Here is a 23,358-nt window from a genome sequence, read left to right as displayed (position 1 = left end):
CTGTATGCATAGTTAGCTGTAAGCATCCCACATCTAGCGCAGGGTTGGCTCAAGCAGCCCTAACAGGTCACTCAGTAGAGGTCTAATCTCGATTCCTTGGGTACATATGGAGTATATACTGTAGATAATCAAGTATCACGCAGGCACTCGGCCTTACTTGCCGTCTTCGGGTTCCGAAAAGTGGTGAAAAAATCTTCACAAGTACGGGACTTTGCTTGCTTTCAGCCATCGCCAGAGCTTGAGTGCTGTATGGAGCTCTCACGATGCTCTTGAGCCTCTGAATTTTCAGGTATTAATGCCAATCCGCCTGACCCTCATGATCACCACAGCGGTGTTTGCAAAGTACTTCTACGATTGCACGCATATCCTCGTACATGATATGGCTGAACTGAAACACAACAAATCCGAGCGAAAGCACATACATATCAGCACATGAACGGTCACTATTCTCCATCCAATTCTTTGATCTCGACAGCCCTCCAGATCTCCTCCCGCCAGGTCTCCTCGGCTGGTGCACGGAGCGTATTTCCTAGAAGAGTACGTGTGGCCGCCGCCATCCCACCCCAAAAAAACACTGCATCTCTGATGTGTCCAAAGGTGCTCAAAAGTTATCGTTCTGTATTCCATATGACAATCGCCTCGAAATGTCTCATTTTCAGAAAACAACTGACTGTCAATCACTCCACGTCTGGTGTAGAATATGGATGCGGCTGAGGTCCAACCGCACGACAGCCAACAATCCAACCCCAATGTAATTCAGGTCTCACAATCCATATGGACTCCAGTACGTTGCTAGCCTTTCGATCACTCCAGGTATTTTACGAATCACCTTTCGACCACTCCGGTTTATGTACGAAGAACACTGTGCTTTTCAGATGTTGAAAACCCGACATGAGCCAACGTTGCAGCTATTTCTGCTGTTGCACTGCAGCTATGTCTGTTGTTGCACTTCGGCATCACTCTTCGGTTGCTCCTTTCCCGTTGACATTCTTGCCACGTCCCCTCCATCCTCTTGATTTCGGGGGCGGGGAAAGCCATATCAGGGCCACTTGATGAAAGTTGGGTTGGACAGTGGTGGGGAAACGGGGGTGAACGTGTAGATATTGCCACGATCTTGATAGGTCGCACGCAATCAATGAATGAACAGAAAAAAAAACATCCTCTTGATTTACCGTCCAGCAATTCATACCCAGCGCAGCTTCGCCCGCACTGACCGGGCCAGAGATGATGCAGCCGCATAGTAGAGGCTGCCAGCCTCGACCTTGTTCTAAGGGCATTTATTTGTTTCATCAGATTCGCATTCAACCCATCCAGGCCATGGCGGCAACGACTAGAATGTTCACCCTTCCGAGGGGATTATTCGTGCAATTTCCCTACCACGTTTTGCCCGGTCTTTGATAAAAGATATACTCCAATTCCACGAGAGGGGTAAAGAAGAGTCCCGACTCCCCAAGGCATTAGAGTGTGTTTTTAGTTGGTCATCGGCAGAGGTATTTTAATTACACCGTGTGCGAGTATTTTTGATCTCAGGATCATTGAGCCGCCAAGCCAGTAACTAGTTAGCCGGGTGGTGTCAACCGAAATCCGTATATCTAGATAACATTACTCATGGATAACCACGCCTTCGACCAGGCAATTCGCGCCAATCTACATCCAGTCTCCTCGCCGGACTCTCTCGAAGGATTCGGAGTGTACGAGAGCTGAAACTCACCCACCTACGTGGAGGTAGGATGCAAGACGCAATGGCGACTGTTCTCCCCGGTTGCCTTTCGTATACGTCCGTCGGAGAGATGAGCTCGAGTGCGCACCTTTTTGTGGTGCATGCACGGAAAAAACTGCCAGATTATGGCGAGCATTGGTAGCGGCCTCTCTTCCATGTGGTGTTTTGATACCCTCTCCGCTGCGAACTGGTTCGACTACGTGTGATAGCTACGAGACCAAAAGAGACAACCTGAACACCTGCCCGTACAGGCCCCCATCAGCCCGGTTGAGCAACACTAATTGCCCAGGTTACCTCCGTCGTACTGGCCTGCGTATGCTACGCCCAGCTATTCTAAACGGTTGTGGCCATACCTATCTGTATGGTGTACAGACACTTGCATTGTGCTTCTAAGCATGACAGGTCACTGGCCAGTGATTTAGGAATACATGGCAGCGCAGAAAACCGACCTGTCAGCCTCAAATGTACTGCGGGACGGCCATCACCCAGTGTGGACGGTTGTGCGCACCGCGCTGCATAGCCCAAACGTCTAGTGTCTTGATGCCGTGGTCACTTATATCACTCGTCACCAAACAACCTTCACGCCCGAGTGGTTTTACAAGTGTGGATCCATAGCGTCAGGTACTACAGTCAACCGTAGCCTTTGCTTTCGAAGCTCCTTCCGTCAATGAACCTCGGAACTCGAACGCAACCTCCGAGAAGACTCATGACACACGACCGTTCAAGCCCTTGCATTCCGCTGCAGCGGAAGAGTGGGAACGGCAAAAGAAGCAATATGACGACAAGAACGATGCGATCGACGAACTCATGGTCCCATTTGCGAAAGAACGATTCAACGTCGTGTTCCAAGGAAATCCTGGGACTGGTATGTGACAAACCCTGGCTTGACCATCGGTATCGTTCTCAGTACTAAACTGGTACATGTAGGAAAAACAACTGTGGCTCGTATTTATGCGAAATTTCTAGCATCTGTGGGGATTTTGACATCAAACGAAGTAACTGAGACATCCGGCGCAAAACTTACACATCAGGGGCCCGATGTGGTTCAAATGCACATTGATGAGCTTATCAAGCGGGGAGGGGGGGTCCTCTTCGTGGACGAAGCTTATCAACTTACTGCTCCCTACACGCCGAACGCAGGACGACAAGCTCTCGATATCATCCTCACTGAGATAGAAAACCATATCGGCAAGCTGGTTGTCATTTTTGTCGGGTACAACAAGGAAATGGAAACCATCTTCGAACACAATCCCGGATTGTCTAGCAGGATTCCTTACACCCTGCAGTTTACCGATTTTGAGGATGTGGAGCTGTGGCAAATTCTATCCGACTGCATCGACAAGAAGTACAGCATCTTCGAAAAAAGAAGAAACCCCATCACTTTCGTGGCTCGGACTCTGATAGCTCGGACTCCTACGAAGAGGTACTCAAGATGTCAGGCGCTGATAGGATGGTGATTGCAGGGGGTATAGACGGTCTTTTCATGCGTGTTGCTGTCCGCCGATTGGCCCGAGGCCGAGGACTTAGGGGTTTTGGGAATGCTCGTTCCGTCAATAATCTGTTGACGAAGATATCAGAGCGCCAGGCCAGGCGTCTGACCGAGAAAAGGAGGAGCGGCATCCGTCCACAGCCGGAAGAGTATCTTGAATTCACGCAGGAAGACTTGATCGGACCAAGACCTACAAAAGTATTTGCCGGACCAGCATGGGAGAAGCTCAATACGCTCATCGGACTCGAAGCCGTCAAGTCGTCGGCGCGGACGATGAGCGAATTGATTCAAACGAATTACGAACGAGAGCTCAAGGAACTGAAGCCACTTGACTTCCCTCTTAACCGGGTCTTCGTAGGATCGCCAGGAACAGGCAAAACCACGGTTGCCAAGCTATATGGGCAAATCATGGCTGATCTATCGCTTCTCAGCACTGGAGAAGGTAAAGAGCTCCCTTCATCGTTTGGCACGTGGCAAAGTCGCCTACTTCATCGTCTTAATAGTGGTCGTGAAGAATCCAGCGGATTTCATTGGCGAATGTCTCGGAAAGTCGGAGGCCAAAACGAGAGCCCTCCTCGCAACTACACTAGGAAAGGTTTTAATCATTGACGATGCGTACATGCTGAACTCCGGCGCACCCGACAAGCAGCAGGATAACTACAGAAAGGCAGTGGTCGACACCATCGTGGCAGAGGTTCAGGGCGTTCCTGGGGACGACCGATGCATCCTCATGCTCGGCTACGAGGACAAGCTCAAAGAAATGTTCCAGAATGCCAACCCCGGACTCGCCCGACGATTCGCCATCGATGATCCTTTCCGGTTCGAGGACTTCGATTTAGGGCAGTTGAAAAACATCCTAACGTTGAAAATGAAGGAATTGGATGTAACTGCAACACCGGAAGCTCTCAGTGTCGCTCACGACATCCTAGACCGCGCCCGAATGCGCCCGAACTTTTCCAATGGAGGAGAGGTTGACGCATGTCTCAATAAGGCCAAGCTGAACTATCAAGCCAAGCAACTGAGGGGGGAAGATTATACCAAACGACGATACGATGCTGTATTTGAGCCCGAAGACTTCGACCCAGAATTCGATCGCAGCCAAAACGCAATCAGCAAGTGCAGGCAACGTCTCAAGGACCTCGTGAGCAATAGCATCATCACGAAGTTGGAGGGCTTACAGCGACTCGCGACTGTGCTGAAGAACCACGGTTTCAATCCCCGTGAGCAAGTTCCCACGCGCTTTGTATTCACAGGTCCACCGGGTCAGTAAACATCCACTTGCGCACATCAATCCGCTCTCATTGGGTGGGCAAGGCTAACAATTTCGATATTCATAGGTACTGGGAAAACAACCACGGCCCGCAATATGGGCAAGATTTACTATGATATGGGCTTCTTGTCCACCCCGGACGTGATTGAGTGTTCCGCTTCAGATCTCATCGGTCAGTATGTCGGTCAAACCAGTCCCAAGACCAAGGCACAACTCGAAAATGCCCTCGGAAAAGTACTATTCGTGGACGAGGCGTATCGTCTTGCCGACGGACAATATGCAGCCGAAGCGGTCCACGAGTTTATATACCTTCTGGGCACCCCACGATACTCCGGCAAGATGATCGTCATTCTCGCAGGGTACTCTGTGGACATGTCTCGCTTGATGGCCGTCAGACCCTCGCTTTCGAGTCTCTTTCCTGACGAAATCGTTTTTGAGAAGCTGAAGCCCGCGGAATGCTTGTCCCTACTAGACCGGGAGCTCGAGAAAAGGCGAATTTCCGCCAGTTTCCTTAAGAATCCCTCTTCCCCGGGATATCGTCACCTGGCCAAGCTGTTTCGAATTCTATCCGTCTTTCCGACCTGGAGCAATGCCCGAGATATCAAGACACTAGCCGCGCAGATGTCATCGGTTGTGTTCGAAGTGATGGCTCAGGGTCACACAAGGGAACTGTTCTTCGAGCCTGCCACCGCGGACGCGTGCATACGGAGGATGATTGCTCTGCAACGAGAGAGATGCAATACCAGCGCTGGAAAGGCCGGTTGCCCAACACCAAATCAAACAGGTGAAGATTCCCTTGCCCGTGCCCAGGACGAAGCACCTCAAGATAACACAGCTACCCACGCCGACACTGCCACTGCCAAAGCTACTGACCAGGCGCCACTAATTTGCACCCCCCACCGCACCAAAGAAGCAGCCGGCCCCAGCGGCAGCAGACGAACGAACACATTCGGACCATCCTCTCCACAAGATGCTTCCAAGGTACAAGAAGAAATTGACAAAGAGGGCGAGTAGGAAAAGAGGGCGCAAAAAAAGCTGAGAGAGATGGGGGTCTGTGTGGCGGGATACAATTGGAAGAGAGTAGCGGGTGGATATGAATGCGAAGGAGGGACGCATAGTATCAGCGACACGCAGCTGCTTGCAAGTTGAGGCTGTGTTTGCGAATTTGTTGGATGTGTTATTTCGGAGTTCTACTTCTGTTTCAGCGTCGTTATTTGGTGTTTCGAGGGAGGCTACCGCACTTATGATACGAGTTATCTTTCAGCAAAAAAAAATGTGGGCAAAATTGACACGGTGTGAACCATGTATTTGGCCTAACCCCGTGTCAGTACGGTGATTTACCAACCACTCTTGCAAGTCCGGATGCTTGGAATTACAGAGTGCTGTGTTTGAGCAAATCCGGTGTGAATCTTGTATTTCTAACAACACGTATTCTGCTACAACCCCGATTGGCGTGGACTGTTAGCCAACACCAAAAAAAAACTCTCAAGAAACACGGATTTATTCTAATTCCGCAGTTGATTGCCCTTTGCATGAACTTGAATAAGAATTCGAAGAAAAGCGGTAGAGACCGCATTAAACGCAAACACAAGAAAAAATGAAACAAAACATCAAGGAGTCAAGAAACTGTAGGTATTGCATGTGGAAGAGGTACTTTCTTCATCACAGGCAAGACGTAACATGAAAGTTGTTCCACCACCCACCCGATGCTCATTCGTCACGGAGCCCTAAGTGAGAGTCCTCGCCATGCCACTGCACCCGCGGCGGATACCGCACTGGCACCACCGCGGATACCAGTGTCTTCCCCTACTGCTACTCGCCCTGCTGGACCTGCGGTGGATACTCTGATATCCCAAAGGCTGCTCCTCGCCCTGCCCACCAACGCGGATACCGTCTCCTTCTATTACTCCTTGTCCTACCGGCACCACCGTGGATACCGTCTCCTCCTACTGCTATTTGTCCTGCTGGATCTGTGGCGGATACCTTCTCACCCCTATTACTCCTCATCCTACTGGTACCACCGCGGATACCGTCTCCTTCAAGTAGGATACACGCCAAAACACCGCTTGCAAACGAGCCGCGAGTCAGAATCGGGGACAAATCTGGTCACAGCCACACCTGAAGATTATAACTACCTACATCCTATTCGTATCCGAGATCCAACATATAAAAACCCTCAAGGACTATCCATGGATCGTAGTGTGCTGGAGTTCCGAATATAATCGCCTCAAAAGTGCCGGCCTCTCCAATGCCGACACCCGAGGCGCCCACCCAAATTCAATCAGGAAGATTTTGACCCGCCTGATACGTTCTTCGGATACAGATCTAGCATTTAATCCATTGACGTGATATTGTGATGTTGATGTTGGTTCAAGGCACACTTTCTACCTATGTAAAAGTGCAAATCCGCGTGATTTTTACAGCTTTTCACGACCCATACCGGCCCACCACCACCACATGGAATCTTTCCCCGAACCCCTAAAATTCATACAATATGATACAGCTGCTCCTCAAATTACTGTGACGTAGCGAGAATCCCCAGACCTTACACGATCATTGGGTCTTGAGCGCAAATGGCGACACTTTCTCTCCTCTCAGGATGAGGCTGATTTTTGTCCTGCGGTCTATGCCATCGAAACTACGGTAGTAAAGAGAGGTTGTATGCCATGCTAGGTTACCTTTCCCAGCAACTTTGAAAATTATATAGAACTATCAGAGATGACTATCTATAGAACAATGAAAATGCGGACATCTGAAGGCTTTGAATTTTGTGGAGAATCTGAGAAGGTAGGTAGCTGGCACGGTTCCATGTATGGCCTCTTGCGGAAACGGAGCCAGCAATGCGGCCTCAGGACTGTGATTGTACCATGTCTCCAGGCCAAGCAGGTGAATTTCGGATAGCCGGGACTTGTTTCAGGACGGCGGCGGGGGTGCGATTTGTGTGAATGTCAACTGCTAGCGAGTGATATTCCGTGTCACTACGTTTTTTCATCCGTGCTTTGTCTTTTGAGGAGCTGGTGACACTGGATAGCTTCTACTATACCATATCTTTGCTCTCTGAAGTTTCTATGATGCAGAAAACGGTTGTTGTGCTGAGCCTACCAGGTTTTTGTCTGAAGTTTTGACTCGCCGGAACACGAATCCCTCACGCCGCGTCTCATTTAAAAAATCAACCATAAGGGTGGAGACTTCCAGATCTTGCCACATTGTAGATAGGAGGTAGAAGAGCAGCGTCCTTCTCCACAAGTTCTCTGGGCTTATATGATCTACTTTTCGAGAGATACCGGGGTGAGTGGATCTGTGTAGTCATTTTGGAACTCTAAGCCTAAACTTACGATTCATGGGATAGGGCCACAGGTATCCTCCGAAATTGGGCACAGCGGATTCACACACACAATGAGGCTCGTCAGTCACAATCGCGACGACCAGAACCAGACCAATAAACCGCATTTTTTATTCAATGATCCCCACCCCCATCGTCAGTGCGCCTGTCTCACTTCATCAAGAACTGCTGCGCCAACCCCATCAACCCAGCACCACCACCACCACCGCTACCTCCAGTAGCAGCATCCATCTTGCTCTTCAAGAAAAGCTTGAGTGCGAACTGTGCAGCCTGTCCGACCACGTCCTGCTTGGTCTCGGTGGGTGCCTACACCCCAGTTAATCCACGTGTATCAAATTAAAGAGAAATAAAAGTAAGACTTACCACATTGCCCTGCGCCCTCTGCGTATCGAACAGCTTGACCGCCTCGGCCATCGCCATGCCAATAAACGCATTCTGACCTCCGGCGGCGGCACCGCCCGAGCTTCCGCCACTGCCGCCCGTAAAGTGTTTCAGCGCCTGCATCGCCGCCGCCTGCCCAAGACTCTGGCTGCCGAGCTGTCCGGTGTTCCCGCCACCATACACCTGCTTGTGCGTATTGACGACTTCGTCCTCATCGACGTCGTCCTTGCGCGCCTGGCTGCCACTCAACATCTTGAGCGCACTACTAAACAACGATCCGCTCTCGGAGCTCTCTCGCTCGGCCACCTCAACGGCGCCCCGGTACTCCCCAGACGCACCGGAGTAGTACTCCTGCGCCGTATTCGCCCCAGCACCAGCACGGTACTCTCTACCAGCAGGAACATCCCTCTGCGCCTCCTCGCGAGAATACCCCCTCACATCGCGCTCGCTATCCTCGCCGTACGTCGCCCTTCCCTGCTCCTGCGCGCGGCCACCATGCCCACTATATCCACTCCCCCGCTCATCGTCCGACGGCCGCGGGTACCCGCGCACATCGCGCTCCGAGTCCTGGCCGTAGCCCGCCGGCCGCTGGTCCTGCGCCCGCCCCCCGTGCCCGCCGTAGCCCCGCATGTGGTCGTCGTCGCGCGGGTCGTGGCTCTGTGCTTCGTCGCGGCTGTAGCCGCGCGTGTCGCGCGATGAGTCCTCGCCGTACCCCGCCGGCCGTTGGTCTTGTGAGCGTCCGCCGTGGCCGCCGTAGCCGCTGCCAAGGTCCTCGTCTCGGCGCTCGTCACGGCCGTGCGAGGACTGGTTGGGTGGGTAGGAGGAGGAGGATGAGTGCTCGTTGCGGTTGGATGAGGAGGGGTAGGAGGCGCGCTCCCGGTCGGCGTCTGTGTCCCGCTCTCGCTCGGTGTCTCGGTCCTTGTCTTTGTCGTCCCGTCCGAGGGCTTTGTCAACGAGGGTGTCTTTGACGGCGGCAAAGATTGAGTCCATTGCTGTTTTATTTACTCGTAGTATTTGCTTGTGATTTGTGGGAAATTGAGTGTGATGGATGAGATGAGTATCGAGGGGGGAATTGAGTGATGAGTGAGATGAGCGTAGAGGCGGGCGGTGGGTTTATATCGAGCGGTATGTATACGTCACCGCCCTCCCTCCCCGCTCCCCGCGCTCCGCCCCCGTGCCACGCTGTGGTGGTGGGACGTCATGGCGTTATGGTTGCTCGGCGCATCTGGTCGCTGGGTGCATCTGGCCACTGGCACTGGTGGGTTGGTGGTGGCACCCTACGCATGTTGCCACCGCAGATGCAAGATGGTACTCAGGTAGTTTCTTGGTTTGTTGCTCGCACATGCACACCAAGGGCTTGGTGATGCATTAGTTACGATTGGCGTCGATGTCTCGAACACTTTGTCATAGATAGTCACTCGACGGTATCGTGATAATGAACGAATAAAGACTGGTTGGTATATTACGCCAAATCAAAGCAACCTCGCTCCGTCCTCCTTCTTCCCCTTATTTTCCCCATTCTCTATCCCATTCTACTTCTTCTCCTCCTCCGCAGCCGCGCCACCCGTAGTCGGCAGTCCGACCATGATCTTGAACGAATCATACATGAGCCACTGCAGACCGGTGAGGGTACCAATCATGACGATCCTGACAGGCAGACCATTCCACAACCCTCCGAACCCAATCTGCTTGTAGATTCTACTGGTGGCCTGGCCCGCGCTCTCGCCGGGCGCGCGCTTCTGGTTCAGCTTGGAGACCATCACGTCTGCCGGGTGTGATACGATCGCGCACAGGATTCCGGCGAGGTAGCCTCCCGTGAAGGATACCGCCGTCTGCACGCCCTTGCCGTATTGGTCCTTGGGCTTCGCGAGCCGCGCGTAGATCATCGAAACGATCGTTTCGAACGAGGCGAATTTCATCATCGTGTCTGGCAATCATGCATCAGCAACCATCCCCGCATTCCCCCTCTCCTCCCCCACCCAATCCCCCAGCTCGTTACTCACAAGGAATCTGCCTCCCCCACAACGGGACAATGCCCTTATACAGGCCAGCCACGCCCTCCTTCGCCACCACACTCGAGATGCCCTGGAAGGTGCCTGTGAACGTGGGCGGAATCGTCGTCTGCATGCGCACCTTGACCGCCTCGAACGGGCACAGCGCGATATCCGCCAGGAACTCTGCACTGGCCGACGCAGCAAGATAGACTCCGGTCTTGTAGCGCTCGGCGTTCTCGGGGCCCGCGAGCGTCGAGTACGCTTTCTTGAAGTACTCGTATCTGGCCGCACATCCCCGTCAACCCAGCCCAACCCAGCACGCCATTAACTAAGAAGGAGGAGACATACCCGCCGTATTTAAACGCTCCCTGCGCACTGTACCCAAAGAACGTGGGGGAGCCGCCGGTGTAGATCCCGCGCACGCCCTCGGCCCGCATGATCGTGCTCCACGCTTGGAAGTTGCCCTTGTAGAGCTTCGAATCCACTTGTCTGCGGCATTTGACAAGGTCTAGCGGGGTGACGGCGGTGTGTGTTACGCCCTACGTAGGTGGACGAGTGTCAGTGGAGGGCGGGGGAACTGGCGGGGGGCGGGGGAACTGGCGGGGAGCGGGGTGGGAAGAGGGGGATGTACGCAAGCAAGCATCCCGCCAATGGTGCACGCGCCGTAGAATTTCGCGGAGTACAGCTCAATCCCCGGGCCGCCGGGGGTGGCTTTCGCGGCGAGTGCTTGCGCTTTGTCCATGGCTCGAGTGATATGCTGTGGGGTTCTGTGACTCCGTCGATGTGAAGATAAAAGGGAAGAACGAAGGAAAAGAAGTGCTCGTTATATTGTGTATCCGGCTCAACCGGCAGCCGAGTTGTGTTGTTGCTGCACCGTCTTATCTCCGGCACGCAGTTTATCCAGCAGCGGAAACCTGGAAGCTGAGACGTGAGGGGTGATGTCACTGCTAATATGCCTACTCTAGGGTTGAGGGAAAGCGAGTTGCCGGAACCTGACGGAGCGAGAATACATAGGAACTGGATAGAGGATACCATTACCACTGCGGGGGAATTGTCCATCCCGGCTGCGGATGAGGGAAATCTGAATCTCGATCGGTTTCGGAATGAACGCACAGTGGATTCTGGAAGAGCCATGGAACGTGCTTTACTAGGTACTACTCGTCGGTGTGGCGCTTCCCGTGTATCTGTGGCGGTGCACTACGTACTCTGGAGTACTTACCAGATCGCGTGGATATTTAAAGTCCACTGCAGCTAAACGCGGCAACTCCCTCACGCTCACGCCCACGCTCACGCATACGACACCTCGCCCGCGAACCTCACCACGATCACCAGCACAGCACGGCAACACCCACCACCTCCCATTCCCGGAACACACCACCCCCAGAACCGCCAAAATGCTCTTCGGCCTTCTCCCACTGATCAAGAGTGCGCCCCCAGTTCCCTCCGCTCCCCAATCCCTCCCCCCTCCCCCCTCCCCTAGCTCCCTTCCCCCCTTCCAGTAAGCTAACAACCCCCAGTGATAATCCTGATAATCAACGGCATCGCGATCCTCTCAGAAGACCGCTTCCTTGCGCGCATCGGCTGGGCAGCAACGCAGCCGGAGCAGGTGTCGTTTGGCGGGAACACGGGCGATGTCAGCATCAAGGCGAAGATGGTAAACCTCATATCGGCGACGAGGTTGTTGACTAGGAGTAAGTGCTTCTCTGCTGGGGGCTGGGGGCTGGAAGGGGTGGGGGAAGGGGAAGCTGGGGGTGTATTGTGGAATTGGGGGATTGGGCTAATGTGTCGACAACAGTACCGCTCATCGGGATTAATACTGTGGTTATCATCTACGAACTACTTCTGGGCTAGACGTTTCTCCTGACGGGGGAAGCGGCGGAGTAGGAGGAGGAGGAGGAGGATATCAATGCCATAGAATTACTGCTATTTTTACAAACTCTGCCTACGCACGATCCATATCCACTCCCTCATGTTGACACCGACCCACCACCCACCCAGATACCTCCGTAGCCCCCACCCCTCGCCGCCCTCCTCATCACCAGGCCTGAACACCCGCACGCCCCCAAACCCACGGATGACATCCACCACCTCGTACGGGCCAATCGTCTTCTCCTTCGCCGCGACGAGCGCATACTCCACGTCCTCCCAGAAGGCGGGCGTGAGCAGCGTAGTCGCGTCTTCCGTCTTGTCCCAGACTATGTGACTCGCATACTTAGGTGTCGAGGGGGGATACAGCGGCGCTTCCTGCAAGAACCGTGTGGCGCCGGTCATGCACGTCAACACGTCGAGGTGGACCTTCATCTCCGTGCCCGTAGTATTCCCCGACACCGCAAGCGCGTGAACCCTCTGCATCGCCTCGCCACCGGGGTAATTAAACGAGCTCACTGCGGCCATCCCGGCGGACGCCATTAAGCTCACGGGGACCGACGCGAGCACCGCCAGCAGTAGCAGTCGGATGGCCACAAACTTCGCGCGGCGATTCCACAGCCACGCCGCCGCGAGGGCGGACATCAGCGTGATCTGCGGGACGGTGTACACGATGAAGCGCCACTCTTTGTGTTTCACGGCGGCGGAGTAGACGGTGATGAACGAGAGCGCGGGTAGGAGGAGTGCGCGTGCTGCGTGCGGCAGCGCGAAGGCGCCCAGGGGTAGCAGCACGAGGCTGGTGGGGTTGAGCAGCAGCTTCGGCAGCGCGGAGGTGAAGTAGTAGTGCCAGTGACTATCCCCCCATTGCGAAGCGGAGCCCAGCACCGCGTTGAAGTGAAAGGCCGAGAACTCGGGCCACAGCAGGCCGAAGCGCTCCGTCAGCACCGGCGTGGTAAAGATCGGTGCGGCGCCGAACGACAGCCAGAAGTAGGAGTCCACCGCGAGCGTCGCCACAAGCCCCATGATCCCGCCGGCGAGCCCGGCAGCGAAGATTTGCGGCAGCGTCAGCCGCCGCGAAACTAGCAGGTCCAACGCCTGGAATGCCAGGAGCAGCACCAACTCGCTGCGGAATACCACCGTGGCGAGGGTCAGCAGGTAGATCCCGAGCTTGAGATGGTTCCGCTGCGTGGATTGCCGCCAGCCCGGCGCGGGAAGGAAACATGCGTGTGCGATCACCGAGGGGATCAGTGCGAATGTGTTGGGGAGCGTGCGCGAGGCGTAGTATGCAAAGTGGAATTGCGACAGCTGGAGTAATGTGTAGAACCATGCTGTGGGTGCGCCATAGGCGAGGCGCACGCGACGGATGTAGTAACTCAGTGCTAGAGAGGAGAGGAGACCGAGTGTGCCACGGACTGGTTGTGAGGCGTGTAAGCTGTGCGTGTCACGGAGGTGAGGGGGGACGCTGGACCTATTACTTGCTCGTTCACGGAGCCGCCAAAGAGGTGGATGAATGGTATGCTGGCTTGCGAGAGGAGAAGTGGCCCGACGAAGGAGCGAGGGACGGCACCTGGAAAGGCCAGGTGGTCATAGTGCGCGGTGAGATAGGAGGGTAACGTTGCTGGTTGGGAGGCCGTGGCGAAGTATGTCGTGAGTGGCCTGGAGGGAGAAGGATTCCTCGACTTTGGTGAAGGGCGAGACGAGTAGGTGGCTCAGGATCGTGAGCGGTGGCAGCAGGTGCAAGATGACATCTAGATGCCAGTTAGTAGAAGGTCTGGCATCGAGGCGGCAGAGTTGTCGACAGACCCATTGCGCCCATTGTGATGGTAGGATCGAGCCTTGGGGTGACGTTGAATCTAGGATACCGGCTACAGTTGAGTTACCAGGGAGCTCGAGATAGAATAGGCACCTAACTATACACGTCATGTCGATCGTTGGTGGCGCTCGAAATCTCAATCGCGTAACGACCATCTATTACCACCCTTAGACCGCGCGAAATCATTAAACAAAAGCAAACCGCTCAATAACAATGATAAAACTCATAAAACATACACAGGTGACAGGAGCAAAAGCAGAATAGAGCAAAGAAACACCATTAAACACCATTATCTCCCCAGAAAGCCAACCCCAATACTTGAATGAAATAGACCTTCCCCGAGCACTATCCTTCGTCCAGTCATTCTTATTTTCTCAGCCCTCTCCCACACTCCCATAATAATAAGAAACACATAAAGCATCTCGTAAAAATAATGCCCAAACACCACACCCCATCACTCGAGCGTTGTACCACAAGCCAAACAATCAACAGTTTCATCCCATTCCTGAATCTTGTATTCAGCATGTTCGTGTTCGTGATTCTTATTTCCAACTGTAGCACTGACACCGCGGATATCACGCACATGCGCCATCACCTTCTTGCCGTCGACGAACGTAACCTGTATCTTTTCGAGCTCGGCGAGTATCTCCTTCTTCGTCTTCCTCTTTCCGTTCTTTGCATGCACCGCCCCGGCCGCAATATGCGTATTCTTCTTTGGCATCTCGGGGACGGCAGCAGTGCGCAGCGCAGGGACGGTAAGCCCCACACCCACACCCGTACCGCCGCCCTTCCGCTTCGGCGCCACCTTGACCAAGCCCCCACCACCCTCGGTAATATCCACGTCCATCTTATACTCCGTCCTCGGCGGCGGCCCACCCCCGCGCTCCATCACCCGCTTTTTGACTTCTTCAATCAGACACTCCTCATGCAACCACTTCCCACACGCCGGATTACCGCAGCCGTACATCTTCCTGTCGGGATTATAATATCTGTCACACCTGCAGTGCCTCCTGACCTCACCAACCGTTTTGCTCATGTAGTCGTAAATCTGTCTCCAGTAGAGCATCGGCAGCTCCTCGTCGTCATCCATTTCGAGCCAATGTCCAACCTGGGCCTTTCCAATGACCGTCATAGCATCGACCACATCCATGTGATTACTATTGACCACCTCGTTGGCGCCATGATGCCACTGCTTCCCGCCCTTCAGGTCCCCGGGCCGGTACATCCAGTAGATCCGCAGGTACACGTGGAATTCGTCCGAGGCCTTGATCTCGAGAATCCGCGCGATCCAGAACTTCGACTCGTCCACGCTTGTCAGCTCCGTCCCGTGCGGTATGCTCTCGTTGTTGATGTACACAAAGTCGCCGGGCACGAAGTGCTCCTCACCGACTGTCCCAGCATCAGCAAGCATCACCCCCACTCCCATCCTCCCCCGCCCCAAAAACAACAATCACAACCCACCAGTAAAATCCCGATACCTCTTCAAGGCCTTCCACTTCTTCTCCGGCCGTACAATATAGACGGTATTCGAATCCTCCGGGGGGCGTCTGACATCGATGGCGGAGGCAGCCGGCTTCGCACAGTACCTTCCCGTCCTCCCCTGGCGGAACTCAATGTTGAACGGACAGTCGACGACGGGCGTGTGCGCCTGCGACGAGGACGAGGCCGGGTTGCTGCTGGACGTCGGCGTGAGCACGCGGGCTGTTACAGCGATGGTCGCGGCGTCAGGGCCGGCGGAGGCGGAGGTGGAGGCACCAACATCCACCGCCGCGGGAGGCGTCAGTGTGCTGGTGCGCTTGCGCTTGCTGCTTTGAGACATTGAGTGGAGGGGCACGGAGGATTGGAGAGGGCGTTGGTGGGTGTATAGTACTACACAAGAGTGTACGCGTCGGGATGTAGAGTAGGGTAAGTAAGGAGATAGCTATTTCTCTAGGTGGGATGTATCTAGGCAAGGTACGGTAGCCGAGAACGGTTCGTGCCGATCGTATCTATCAAACGTGCTGATTTCTGACCTGCACGCAACGATCTGGTCATTCGAAAGCTGTGGCACAGACCCGAGACTAAACAAAGCCGGGCTATCTACCGGTCACGTGGTGTCCCACCGCGCCGACCACAGTTCCGGAATTCGATTCTTTGGTGACAGGAAAGGAAACGAGATAAAAGTGGTTTCCGTCGGAGGTCTTGCTACTCTAGATCTACGATATTCCTTCGAATCTCACTATTCCATACAACGGAATGCGTGGACGGCTCAAGCCCGTTCACCCACCGGCCAAAGCAACATCTCGCCATGTACCGTATTAACATTATCGACTCCCTCACGCCTTACGTCACCCAGGATATAAATCTTGCATGGAGCACACAACACAAGTACACCCCCAACTCCGGAACCGAAACTCCCCTACCGCAAAGCCTCCATCTTCTTTTCAATCTCCCTAACCCACGTCTCAACCTTGACCATGTTCCCCTCGACCGTCTGCCCGCTCGTCTTGACCACCTCCTCGACTTTACCCAGCGTCTCCTCCCACTTCAGTATCTCTGCCGCCATCTCCTCCTGCCGCTTCTCCACTGCCACCAGGATCTCGGCCGCCCTAGCCGCATCCTGATGCACGGCCCTCAGACTCCGCAACCGATCCAGCAGCGCCGGCAGCAGCGGTTTCATACTCTCGATGGTCGGCAAGACGCCATACAGCGCATTGATCTTCGCGGTGGTCTCATCATCCTCCTCGGCCGTTACCGCCTCCGTCTTCGCCGCCTTCCGCGCCTCCGCCAGCTTCTCGGTGTCGGCGGTGAGCTGCTTTACGCGGCGCGACGCGGAGTCGAGCGAGCTGGTCGTGCTGCTGTTCAGCACCGTCATCTGCCGCGAAAGCTCCTCGAGATGCGGGATCATTGCGGGGGCGAGCAGGGAGTCGCTGTCGGCGTCGAGCGTGAGCGCTGACATGCCCAGCACCTTCTCGAGAAACGTTATGCGGTCGTCGAATTCTGCCACTTTGGCCAGTGTGTGTGTCTTCTTGTAGTCCGGGGCATATGTGACGGTGTACGTTGATGTGGTCCCGGACTCCATATCCTATCGATCATCAGCCGCCGTACTCCACTATGCATAGAAAAGACCCCACCTCTCCCTTTTCCGCCTCCCCCCCCTCCCCAACCACCCCGGGCGGCACCTCCTTAGTAGCTGTGACCACCCGTCCCTCCATTAACCTCTTCAACCTCCCCGGCGCGCCATCGACCAACATCTCCAACGCCTGCGCCAGTTCCTTCACCCCGTCCCCCTCACCCTCTTTCTCCCCCACCTCCTGCGCCCTAACCTCCTCCACCTCCCTAACCAACCTCGCAATCCGCATCTCCCTCGTCTCGCCCTCCCACTTCCGTCGGACTTTGTAGCTCCGACCGCCATCAATCCTGTCCGAGAAGTCCACGTCACTGGCATCCACCTCTGCATGTAGAAACCTCTTCGCGGCATCGCTGGGCTGCAGCGGGGTTGCGTCGATACTGCTGGTCGACGAGCCGGCGGACGACGAGGCGTCGTCAATATCTGGGAGGGTGGTGCCCGGAGCTGTCGAGACATCGGAGGTCAAGTCGGGTGTTTCGTAGATGTCTTGAGAGTTGTCCTGGAAAGGGACGGGGAGGTGTTAGCATGGCTCTGGGGAGCTGCTCGGAGGAGCGTGGGGCAGTACGAGATCGGGTAGTGCGGCGTATTTAGAAGACATTGTGGAGGTGTAGTCTCGCGACATTTTGTGTTTGGTTTGGATTTCGGGATGGCGAGGGAGGCGGGCGCGAGTGATGGGCCGGTTATTTGTATGGGGTAGATATGGAGGTGAGGTATGGGTGGAGCTGGCTGATGCTGGATGAGCTATGCACCGGTGTGGATCTTACATACAGGGTTCTCGGGCTTGGCAGCAGCTGAGGACGTGACAGCCACGCATCGAAGCACGTTCACCATGCACATCACCGTTCTCACTACTCAGGTACACACCAGACCTTCTTCACTGGAACCCTCTACTCATTCTCATACTGTCCTGACCATCACCTGTTCCCTAGTCTTCCATCTACGTTAGATACGAATCTCTTAAAGAGGATAAGAAAAGAAAGAAAGACAAGAAACCCCTTTATACAAATACAAGCCTTCATCCCCTCACGCCTACCCCCACCGATCCATACCCCATCCCCGATCCCCCTGCTCCCCCAAAATCAAACGCAGAATGCAGTATACGCGGAAACTCCAATCAAACAATACCGAGAAAACTAAACATACAAGAAAGAAAACCGGAACCAGCTCATTTCAAGTCTCACTTTATCACCTTTTTCTTTCTAGCTCCTCTCTGTCGGTTATAACTGAAATAAGACAAACGGACAAGAATAAAAACAATAAGCAAGAGACAGTAGCGACGCCATCCCCAAGTCTACGTCTACGAGTGTGATCCTTCAAAACTCCCAGTTCTCATCCGCGGACTGCAACGCCCAATTGAACTTGTCCCGGAGAGTCTTGGTGAAAACCTTCTCGATGGGTACGTTGTACTTCTTGCAAAACATAACCGTCAAGCGAGGGTCGATGTAGTTCTGATTGATATAATTAGCTTCAACTCGAGAACAAAGGAAGGAAGCAGTCGGAGCTCACAATCTTGGAAGTACCCAAGGCGACAGTCTTGTTGTCGTCCCTGACCTTGGCTTCGACTTCAAGTTTGCGGATACGCTCGTCCATCTTCTCGATGCTAGCCTCGATCTTTTCGATGGTGGCACCTCGGGTTTTGGGCTCGGTGGTGCCGGACTTGTTCTCCTTCTTGAACTCGTCCTCCATCTCCTTGAGGGCCTTCAGGCGCTCGTTGAGGTCGGCGGTTTTCAATTCCTTCTCGCCCTCGGCAGCAAGCTTCTCGTTTTCCTTTTCGAATTTCTTCGTGATCTTCTCACGTTCCTGTTCTATAAGGGCCTTCTGGTGCTCTTTGATCCAGTCATCGTCGTCGATTTCCGGATCCGGCTTGAAGAACTCGGGATTCTTCTTCTTCCGCTTAGGATCGAGGAAGAGGATCTGTCTCTTCAGGCGCAACTTCTGATACCGAAGAGCTTTGATCTGTACGCTCCCGTTAGAAACGAGGTTACCGCTGTAAGGGGCGGATTATCATACCCTCTCTCCCGCCTTGGCCAACGAGGCTTCGTGCGTATTGCTCACGGTCCTCTGATGGTTACACAAGATGGCAACCATTCTGTTGGCTTCGTTGTAGGCGGCATACTTGTCGTGAACTGTACCCTCGTTCGGTATCCGCATCATCTCACGCTGCATTGTCCAGGAGGCGTTGTAGGTACGGAACACCTTGGCAGACAATCCCTTCATGTAGCCCTGAAGATGCTTGTTGAGGTCGGTGGTCTAGATGGAATGTCAATAATCCGTGCAAATGCCAAAACGAAAGGGCGCAGAACGCACATTGAGCCGGTCAAAGATCATGTCACCGGTGGTTTTCGGTGCCTTCTTGAAGATCTTGATATTCTTGAATACCTGGGGCGTAACCTCGACAGTATCGTGGTAACGAATCGAATCTTTACCCAAAAAGTCGAAGACGACTTTGTTCGGCGGCTCAAGTGTGACGTGCTCGTAACGCAGCGAACAACAACCCACAGTGTCGGCCTCATCGTCACCCTTCTCATTTCCAGCTCTGAGAGCCAAGACGTCAATGAGGTACATCGCTGTGGCACGCTGACGATCGGCCATGAGGGTAGACTTGAGGTCCTTGGTGTAGTCTTTACGGATACGGTCGATGTGTTTCTAACCGCAAAAATGATCGTCAGTTGCTGCCAGCCACATATGAACATTGAGAGTTTCCCACCTTCAGTTCCCGAGCCTTTTCGAACTTTTTGTAGTCGCTGATGCCCTTGAGACTACTATTGGCTGCCAGCATAACGTACTTGATGTTGCCGTTGATGTTCTCCTTCCATGTCGCCAACCATGTAACTTTGTCGTCATGCTGAATTCCGCCCCACTTGTGGCCCTCCGGAGGCGGAGGAACAGGAGCTTCGGTGCCGATGTTCAATGTGACTTGCTCAGGCTGAACCCGTTTCTTGACTTTTCCGGTCTTGGGGTGGTCACCACGTCCTCGGAAGAGTCCCGGAGGTTCGATACGGAAGTTGCCAACTTTCTCCTTGCGACCATCGAGGAGACAGGTTGTGTACTTCTTCTCGGCCTCCTCTTTCTCCAATTTGAGTGCCTTCTTCTCCGCAGCGCTCATTGCCTTCTTCTCGGCCTTCCTCGCTTCGAAGTAGTTGAACATGGCCGTGAAATCGCACTTCTCAAAGACCTTAATCGGTACTTTCTGTATAATTGTCAGCATCGAAGCCACCTGAGAGAGAGAAAGATGGATCATCGAATTTTTACCTTTCCCTGTGGATCTCTTGCACCTCCACTCTCCTTGAGAACCTCTTGGAAATCGTGGAAGAAGTTTTGAACGAATTTCTTGTTGTTTGCCTCGTTCGTTTCCAGCATCGCACCAAAGAAACCAGCAACCTCCTCGGCGGCAACTGGCAGTGTGACGGGAACACCATTGTAAAGCATCTTGACATCCTTGGGAAGGGGCTCGTAAGGCGGCGGAAATACGACACCGTTGTGCTCCAACGTAGTCCATTTGACCGTGCCATCCGTTTCAGGCTGTTCCCACCACTTGTACTCTTCCTCCTCCTCCTCATCTCCCTCTTCGTTCTCTCCGTTTTCACCGGGCGTGGCTACCGCGGGTGTTTCTGATTTCTTGACACGTCCCTTGCCCTTAGCTTCGGTCTTGACGGCGGCCCCCTTGACCGCCGCTGCCTTGGAAGCCCTCGGCTTTTTGGCAAGAGGCTTGCCGTCATCGGAGGACTCCTCCTTCTTGACGCCGTTCGCCTTCTTGGCCGGGGGAGCGCGTTTCTTGGCCTTCAATGGAACGTCGCTGTCACTTTCTTCCTCCTTCTTGACCGTTGGTTTCCGCTTCTTTGCCGCAGCAGCCTTCTTGTCCTCGGCCTGAAGCTTCTTCGAGGTTTGGTTCTGTTCCTTCATGATCTGAGCCTTCTCTTTCGACAGTTTTGCCGCAGCCAGTGGAATGTCAGAGTCCGACTCGTCGGTTCCTCCTGTTATGGTGGGAGGCATCCTGATGACGGTTGGGGATGTTGACTTTCTCGTCGCCGCCTTGAGGCTCGATTTCTTCGCAAGCGGTACATCGTCGTCCGAGGAATCAACTGCGGCAGCAGCCTTGGGAGCACCGTTGGCGGTTCTTCGGCGTTTCGTCTAGAGGGCATCAACAAAGGCCTGAATGATGGGATGGAGGGACAGGAGGACTCACAAGCGGAGCGTCACTATCGCTGTCACTTTCTTCCTTGATCGCGGGCTTCCGGACTTTTCGTTTCGAGAGTCGCCTACCGTTGGCGTCGTATTCCACTACAGGGCCATTGCTGATCGAGATGCCCTGCGGAACGTTTTCCCCCAGGTTGTCGACGTCCATTTTCTGGTACTCCTTGTCGGCCTTGCGATCGGTTGCCTTCGTAACTTTCGTCGGAAATATAGGGCTTCTTCGGAGCTTCGACGGCGATGACGATCCTATGCATCGACCGAGACGTCAGCGACCAGCGAACGGGTCCGGGAAACGGAGTACACAACAGAAACAGCAACGGCAACCGCCACCGCAACCACCGCCGGTGCTTCCGTTGTCTGTGTCAAGCCACGCCACGCCACGCAGCCAGCAAGCGACACGCGAAAGCAAAGCTGAAAGAAAGGAACGGAAGGGAGCGGACTAAATGTACACGCATGGCGAGGTTGAAATGGAAGTCGTGGCGAAAGGTAGTGGAGGTTTCACATACCATTAGTTGGCGCTCTCCTTGCCAGGGGCATGTCTTCGGAGGAGGACGACATGGTGGCGAGTATCGAGGGCGGCGGAGGTGGAGGACGCGAGAATCTAGCGGCGAAGGTTGTCGTTGCGGTCGTAGTAGTTCTCGATATTGTTGGGTGAGGTGTTCGCGGAGCGCGGGTGTTGAGGTGTCGCAGGTGAAGGAGGATTCGGGGGTTCGAGAAAGCTGGGAGGACGTGGTTGCTGGGTGGTGGCAGGAGGCGTCGCGCAGCCCAACGGGCTGATGTGAAAAGCGAAGAAGCGGCAACCCCGATGACGCGGGAGCCACCACTGTTGGCGCAAATTATGTTGAGAGGGAAAGGGATTGAAGCAACCCCGATGCAGGATTCTCTGGGGACAGAGAGAAGAAGATAGAGAACGGCTTCGGGATCCGAAACGAGATGTACACGAAACTATATCTATCTCTGAAGTTTGTTGGAGCCGTGGGCGGAGGTCGTTGGGCGACGGTTTGCTGGCGTTGCTGTGTTGAAGTCGACGAGATGGAGATGGAGATGGAGATGGGAGATGAAAAGAGAGGGAATAGAATGAGGAGAAGCGGAAGGAGAAGGAGTAGGAGGAGGAGAGGGAGGAGAAAAGGAAAAAGGGCGAAGAAGAGACGGAGAGAGTTGAAAGGATCGGAGAGAGTTGTGTGAGAGAGAGAGAGAGAGAGCGAAAAGAAGACCGAGAAGAAGAGTGAGAAAAAAAGATGCTCGTTCGCCGTCAACTTCCACTAGAGCAGGTATGTAAACCTTCTTGACGATTCGATGAAGATGGCAATTTCAGGACCTGGCACTCGCGCACGCGGTCCGCCACTACCCGCTTTAGCTGAGCATAGTTCGAGCGGAGAAGAACAGCGGGCATTGCGGATGTCCCGGAATGCGTGGTGTAGGTAGGTGTTGAGTCTCCTCCACATGACCGCAAAGTCGGGCTGAAGAGACTGAGCGGAACAGAATTCAGTATCTGTACTTCGGGCAACCGTCAGGACCCACAACGGTGATATCCGCACTCAGCACGGCTGTGAAGTTGGAGAGCAGAACGGGTGAGACTCGAGCCCAACCCAGCTCCATATTCGCCAAGATTAACGAGAGAGGTTGACACGATGATCATGGTAGCGGGAAGACTCTGCCGAGTGAGAAGGTCTTAATCCATTCGACGGTCCCCAAATCTCTTCTCCTCTTGCAGCCCATCTTCACGTGAAAGCAGATGCATCGTCTCATCCGTCCCATCTTTTTCTTCTTCTTCTTCTTCTTCTTCTTCTTCTTCTTCTTCTTCTTCTTCTTCTTCTTCTTCTTCTTCTTCTTCTTCTTCTTCTTCTTCTTCTTCTTCTTCTTCTTCTTCTTCTTCTTCTTCTTCTTCTTCTTCTTCTTCTTCTTCTTCTTCTTCTTCTTCTTCTTCTTCTTCTTCTTCTTCTTCTCCATCATCCTCTTCCTCTTCCCCTTCCCCTTCCCACTGCACCCGCGTGCCCGGTAGATACTTCCGATCCGAGTTTATCTGCTGTATCTGTCTCGGCTATCGATCGCTAGGAGGCACCTTGCATGCCACCCCCTCGAGTGCTTCTCTGTGGACTGCTGCTGGTGGACATGGAACTTTCTGTGTGGGATGTGAATCACTGTGTTGCCGACTGTTTACGTGGTGGAATCTCCCGAA

General features: G+C 54.1%; 8 protein-coding genes across 8 annotated transcripts; 2 read left to right on the top strand and 6 right to left on the bottom strand.

Annotated features, from left to right (window-relative positions):
* The first annotated feature begins 2,119 nt into the window (after nucleotides 1-2,119).
* On the top strand, nucleotides 2,120-5,752 carry BZA05DRAFT_360134 (P-loop containing nucleoside triphosphate hydrolase protein). The gene is made up of 5 exons (XM_051481482.1): nucleotides 2,120-2,585; nucleotides 2,648-3,032; nucleotides 3,125-3,651; nucleotides 3,713-4,471; nucleotides 4,547-5,752. The coding sequence occupies exons 1-5, from the start codon at nucleotides 2,528-2,530 to the stop codon at nucleotides 5,491-5,493; spliced, it is 2,676 nt and encodes an 891-aa protein (XP_051334974.1). The 5' UTR covers nucleotides 2,120-2,527; the 3' UTR covers nucleotides 5,494-5,752.
* Nucleotides 5,753-7,972: 2,220 nt separating this feature from the next.
* On the bottom strand, nucleotides 7,973-8,833 carry BZA05DRAFT_344590 (uncharacterized protein; the record flags this gene model as incomplete). Its single annotated transcript, XM_051481131.1, has 2 exons — nucleotides 7,973-8,128; nucleotides 8,186-8,833. 2 exons carry the CDS (start codon nucleotides 8,831-8,833, stop codon nucleotides 7,973-7,975), a joined length of 804 nt encoding a protein of 267 aa, XP_051334973.1.
* Nucleotides 8,834-9,735: 902 nt separating this feature from the next.
* On the bottom strand, nucleotides 9,736-10,939 carry BZA05DRAFT_427636 (mitochondrial carrier domain-containing protein; the record flags this gene model as incomplete). Its single annotated transcript, XM_051486070.1, has 4 exons — nucleotides 9,736-10,130; nucleotides 10,207-10,478; nucleotides 10,546-10,736; nucleotides 10,829-10,939. 4 exons carry the CDS (start codon nucleotides 10,937-10,939, stop codon nucleotides 9,736-9,738), a joined length of 969 nt encoding a protein of 322 aa, XP_051334972.1.
* A 652-nt stretch (nucleotides 10,940-11,591) lies between these two features.
* Nucleotides 11,592-12,048, top strand: BZA05DRAFT_449290 (Yos1-like protein; the record flags this gene model as incomplete). The annotated part of the gene is made up of 3 exons (XM_051487339.1): nucleotides 11,592-11,622; nucleotides 11,715-11,888; nucleotides 11,993-12,048. The coding sequence occupies 3 exons, from the start codon at nucleotides 11,592-11,594 to the stop codon at nucleotides 12,046-12,048; spliced, it is 261 nt and encodes an 86-aa protein (XP_051334971.1).
* A 22-nt stretch (nucleotides 12,049-12,070) lies between these two features.
* BZA05DRAFT_412532 (alpha-1,6-mannosyltransferase subunit) lies at nucleotides 12,071-14,016 on the bottom strand. Its single transcript, XM_051485114.1, has 3 exons — nucleotides 13,867-14,016; nucleotides 13,532-13,681; nucleotides 12,071-13,475 (listed from the first exon to the last, which is right to left on the bottom strand). The coding sequence occupies exons 1-3, from the start codon at nucleotides 13,877-13,879 to the stop codon at nucleotides 12,127-12,129; spliced, it is 1,512 nt and encodes a 503-aa protein (XP_051334970.1). The 5' UTR covers nucleotides 13,880-14,016; the 3' UTR covers nucleotides 12,071-12,126.
* Nucleotides 14,017-15,592, bottom strand: BZA05DRAFT_412529 (uncharacterized protein). Its single transcript, XM_051485113.1, has one exon. It carries the CDS (start codon nucleotides 15,300-15,302, stop codon nucleotides 14,331-14,333), a length of 972 nt encoding a protein of 323 aa, XP_051334969.1. The 5' UTR covers nucleotides 15,303-15,592; the 3' UTR covers nucleotides 14,017-14,330.
* A 464-nt stretch (nucleotides 15,593-16,056) lies between these two features.
* On the bottom strand, nucleotides 16,057-17,011 carry BZA05DRAFT_412527 (Dynamitin-domain-containing protein). Its single transcript, XM_051485112.1, has one exon. It carries the CDS (start codon nucleotides 16,935-16,937, stop codon nucleotides 16,275-16,277), a length of 663 nt encoding a protein of 220 aa, XP_051334968.1. The 5' UTR covers nucleotides 16,938-17,011; the 3' UTR covers nucleotides 16,057-16,274.
* Nucleotides 17,012-18,031: 1,020 nt separating this feature from the next.
* On the bottom strand, nucleotides 18,032-21,924 carry BZA05DRAFT_207157 (uncharacterized protein). Its single transcript, XM_051479576.1, has 8 exons — nucleotides 21,686-21,924; nucleotides 21,172-21,425; nucleotides 20,238-21,116; nucleotides 19,693-20,175; nucleotides 19,293-19,631; nucleotides 18,996-19,235; nucleotides 18,492-18,941; nucleotides 18,032-18,433 (listed from the first exon to the last, which is right to left on the bottom strand). Exons 1-8 carry the CDS (start codon nucleotides 21,735-21,737, stop codon nucleotides 18,299-18,301), a joined length of 2,832 nt encoding a protein of 943 aa, XP_051334967.1. The 5' UTR covers nucleotides 21,738-21,924; the 3' UTR covers nucleotides 18,032-18,298.
* Nucleotides 21,925-23,358: the final 1,434 nt, after the last annotated feature.

The sequence above is a fragment of the Tricharina praecox genome, assembly GCF_024521635.1.
Source record: "Tricharina praecox strain CBS 144465 chromosome Unknown BZA05scaffold_42, whole genome shotgun sequence".
NCBI lineage: Eukaryota > Fungi > Ascomycota > Pezizomycetes > Pezizales > Pyronemataceae > Tricharina > Tricharina praecox.
The sequence above is the reverse complement of the archived record's forward strand: the minus strand, read 5'-3'. Positions and strand labels throughout refer to the sequence as shown.

What these genes read in the sequence shown, in the direction of transcription:
- BZA05DRAFT_360134 (XM_051481482.1), top strand. Translation starts at nt 2,528, where the DNA reads ATGGTCCCATTTGCGAAAGAACGATTCAACGTCGTGTTCCAAGGAAAT. An exon ending in GATTTTGAGGATGTGGAGCT is followed by an intron (nt 3,033 to 3,124) that starts GTGGCAAATTCT and finishes GGACTCTGATAG; the next exon opens with CTCGGACTCCTACGAAGAGG. An exon ending in TGTATTCACAGGTCCACCGG is followed by an intron (nt 4,472 to 4,546) that starts GTCAGTAAACAT and finishes CGATATTCATAG; the next exon opens with GTACTGGGAAAACAACCACG.
- BZA05DRAFT_412532 (XM_051485114.1), bottom strand. An exon ending in CGTGAACGAGCAAGTAATAG is followed by an intron (nt 13,476 to 13,531) that starts GTCCAGCGTCCC and finishes CCTCACAACCAG; the next exon opens with TCCGTGGCACACTCGGTCTC.
- BZA05DRAFT_412529 (XM_051485113.1), bottom strand. Translation starts at nt 15,302, where the DNA reads ATGGGAGTGGGGGTGATGCTTGCTGATGCTGGGACAGTCGGTGAGGAG.
- BZA05DRAFT_412527 (XM_051485112.1), bottom strand. Translation starts at nt 16,937, where the DNA reads ATGGAGTCCGGGACCACATCAACGTACACCGTCACATATGCCCCGGAC.
- BZA05DRAFT_207157 (XM_051479576.1), bottom strand. Translation starts at nt 21,737, where the DNA reads ATGTCGTCCTCCTCCGAAGACATGCCCCTGGCAAGGAGAGCGCCAACT. An exon ending in TGATCTTTGACCGGCTCAAT is followed by an intron (nt 19,236 to 19,292) that starts GTGCGTTCTGCG and finishes CATTCCATCTAG; the next exon opens with ACCACCGACCTCAACAAGCA. An exon ending in CCTTGGGTACTTCCAAGATT is followed by an intron (nt 18,434 to 18,491) that starts GTGAGCTCCGAC and finishes TATATCAATCAG; the next exon opens with AACTACATCGACCCTCGCTT.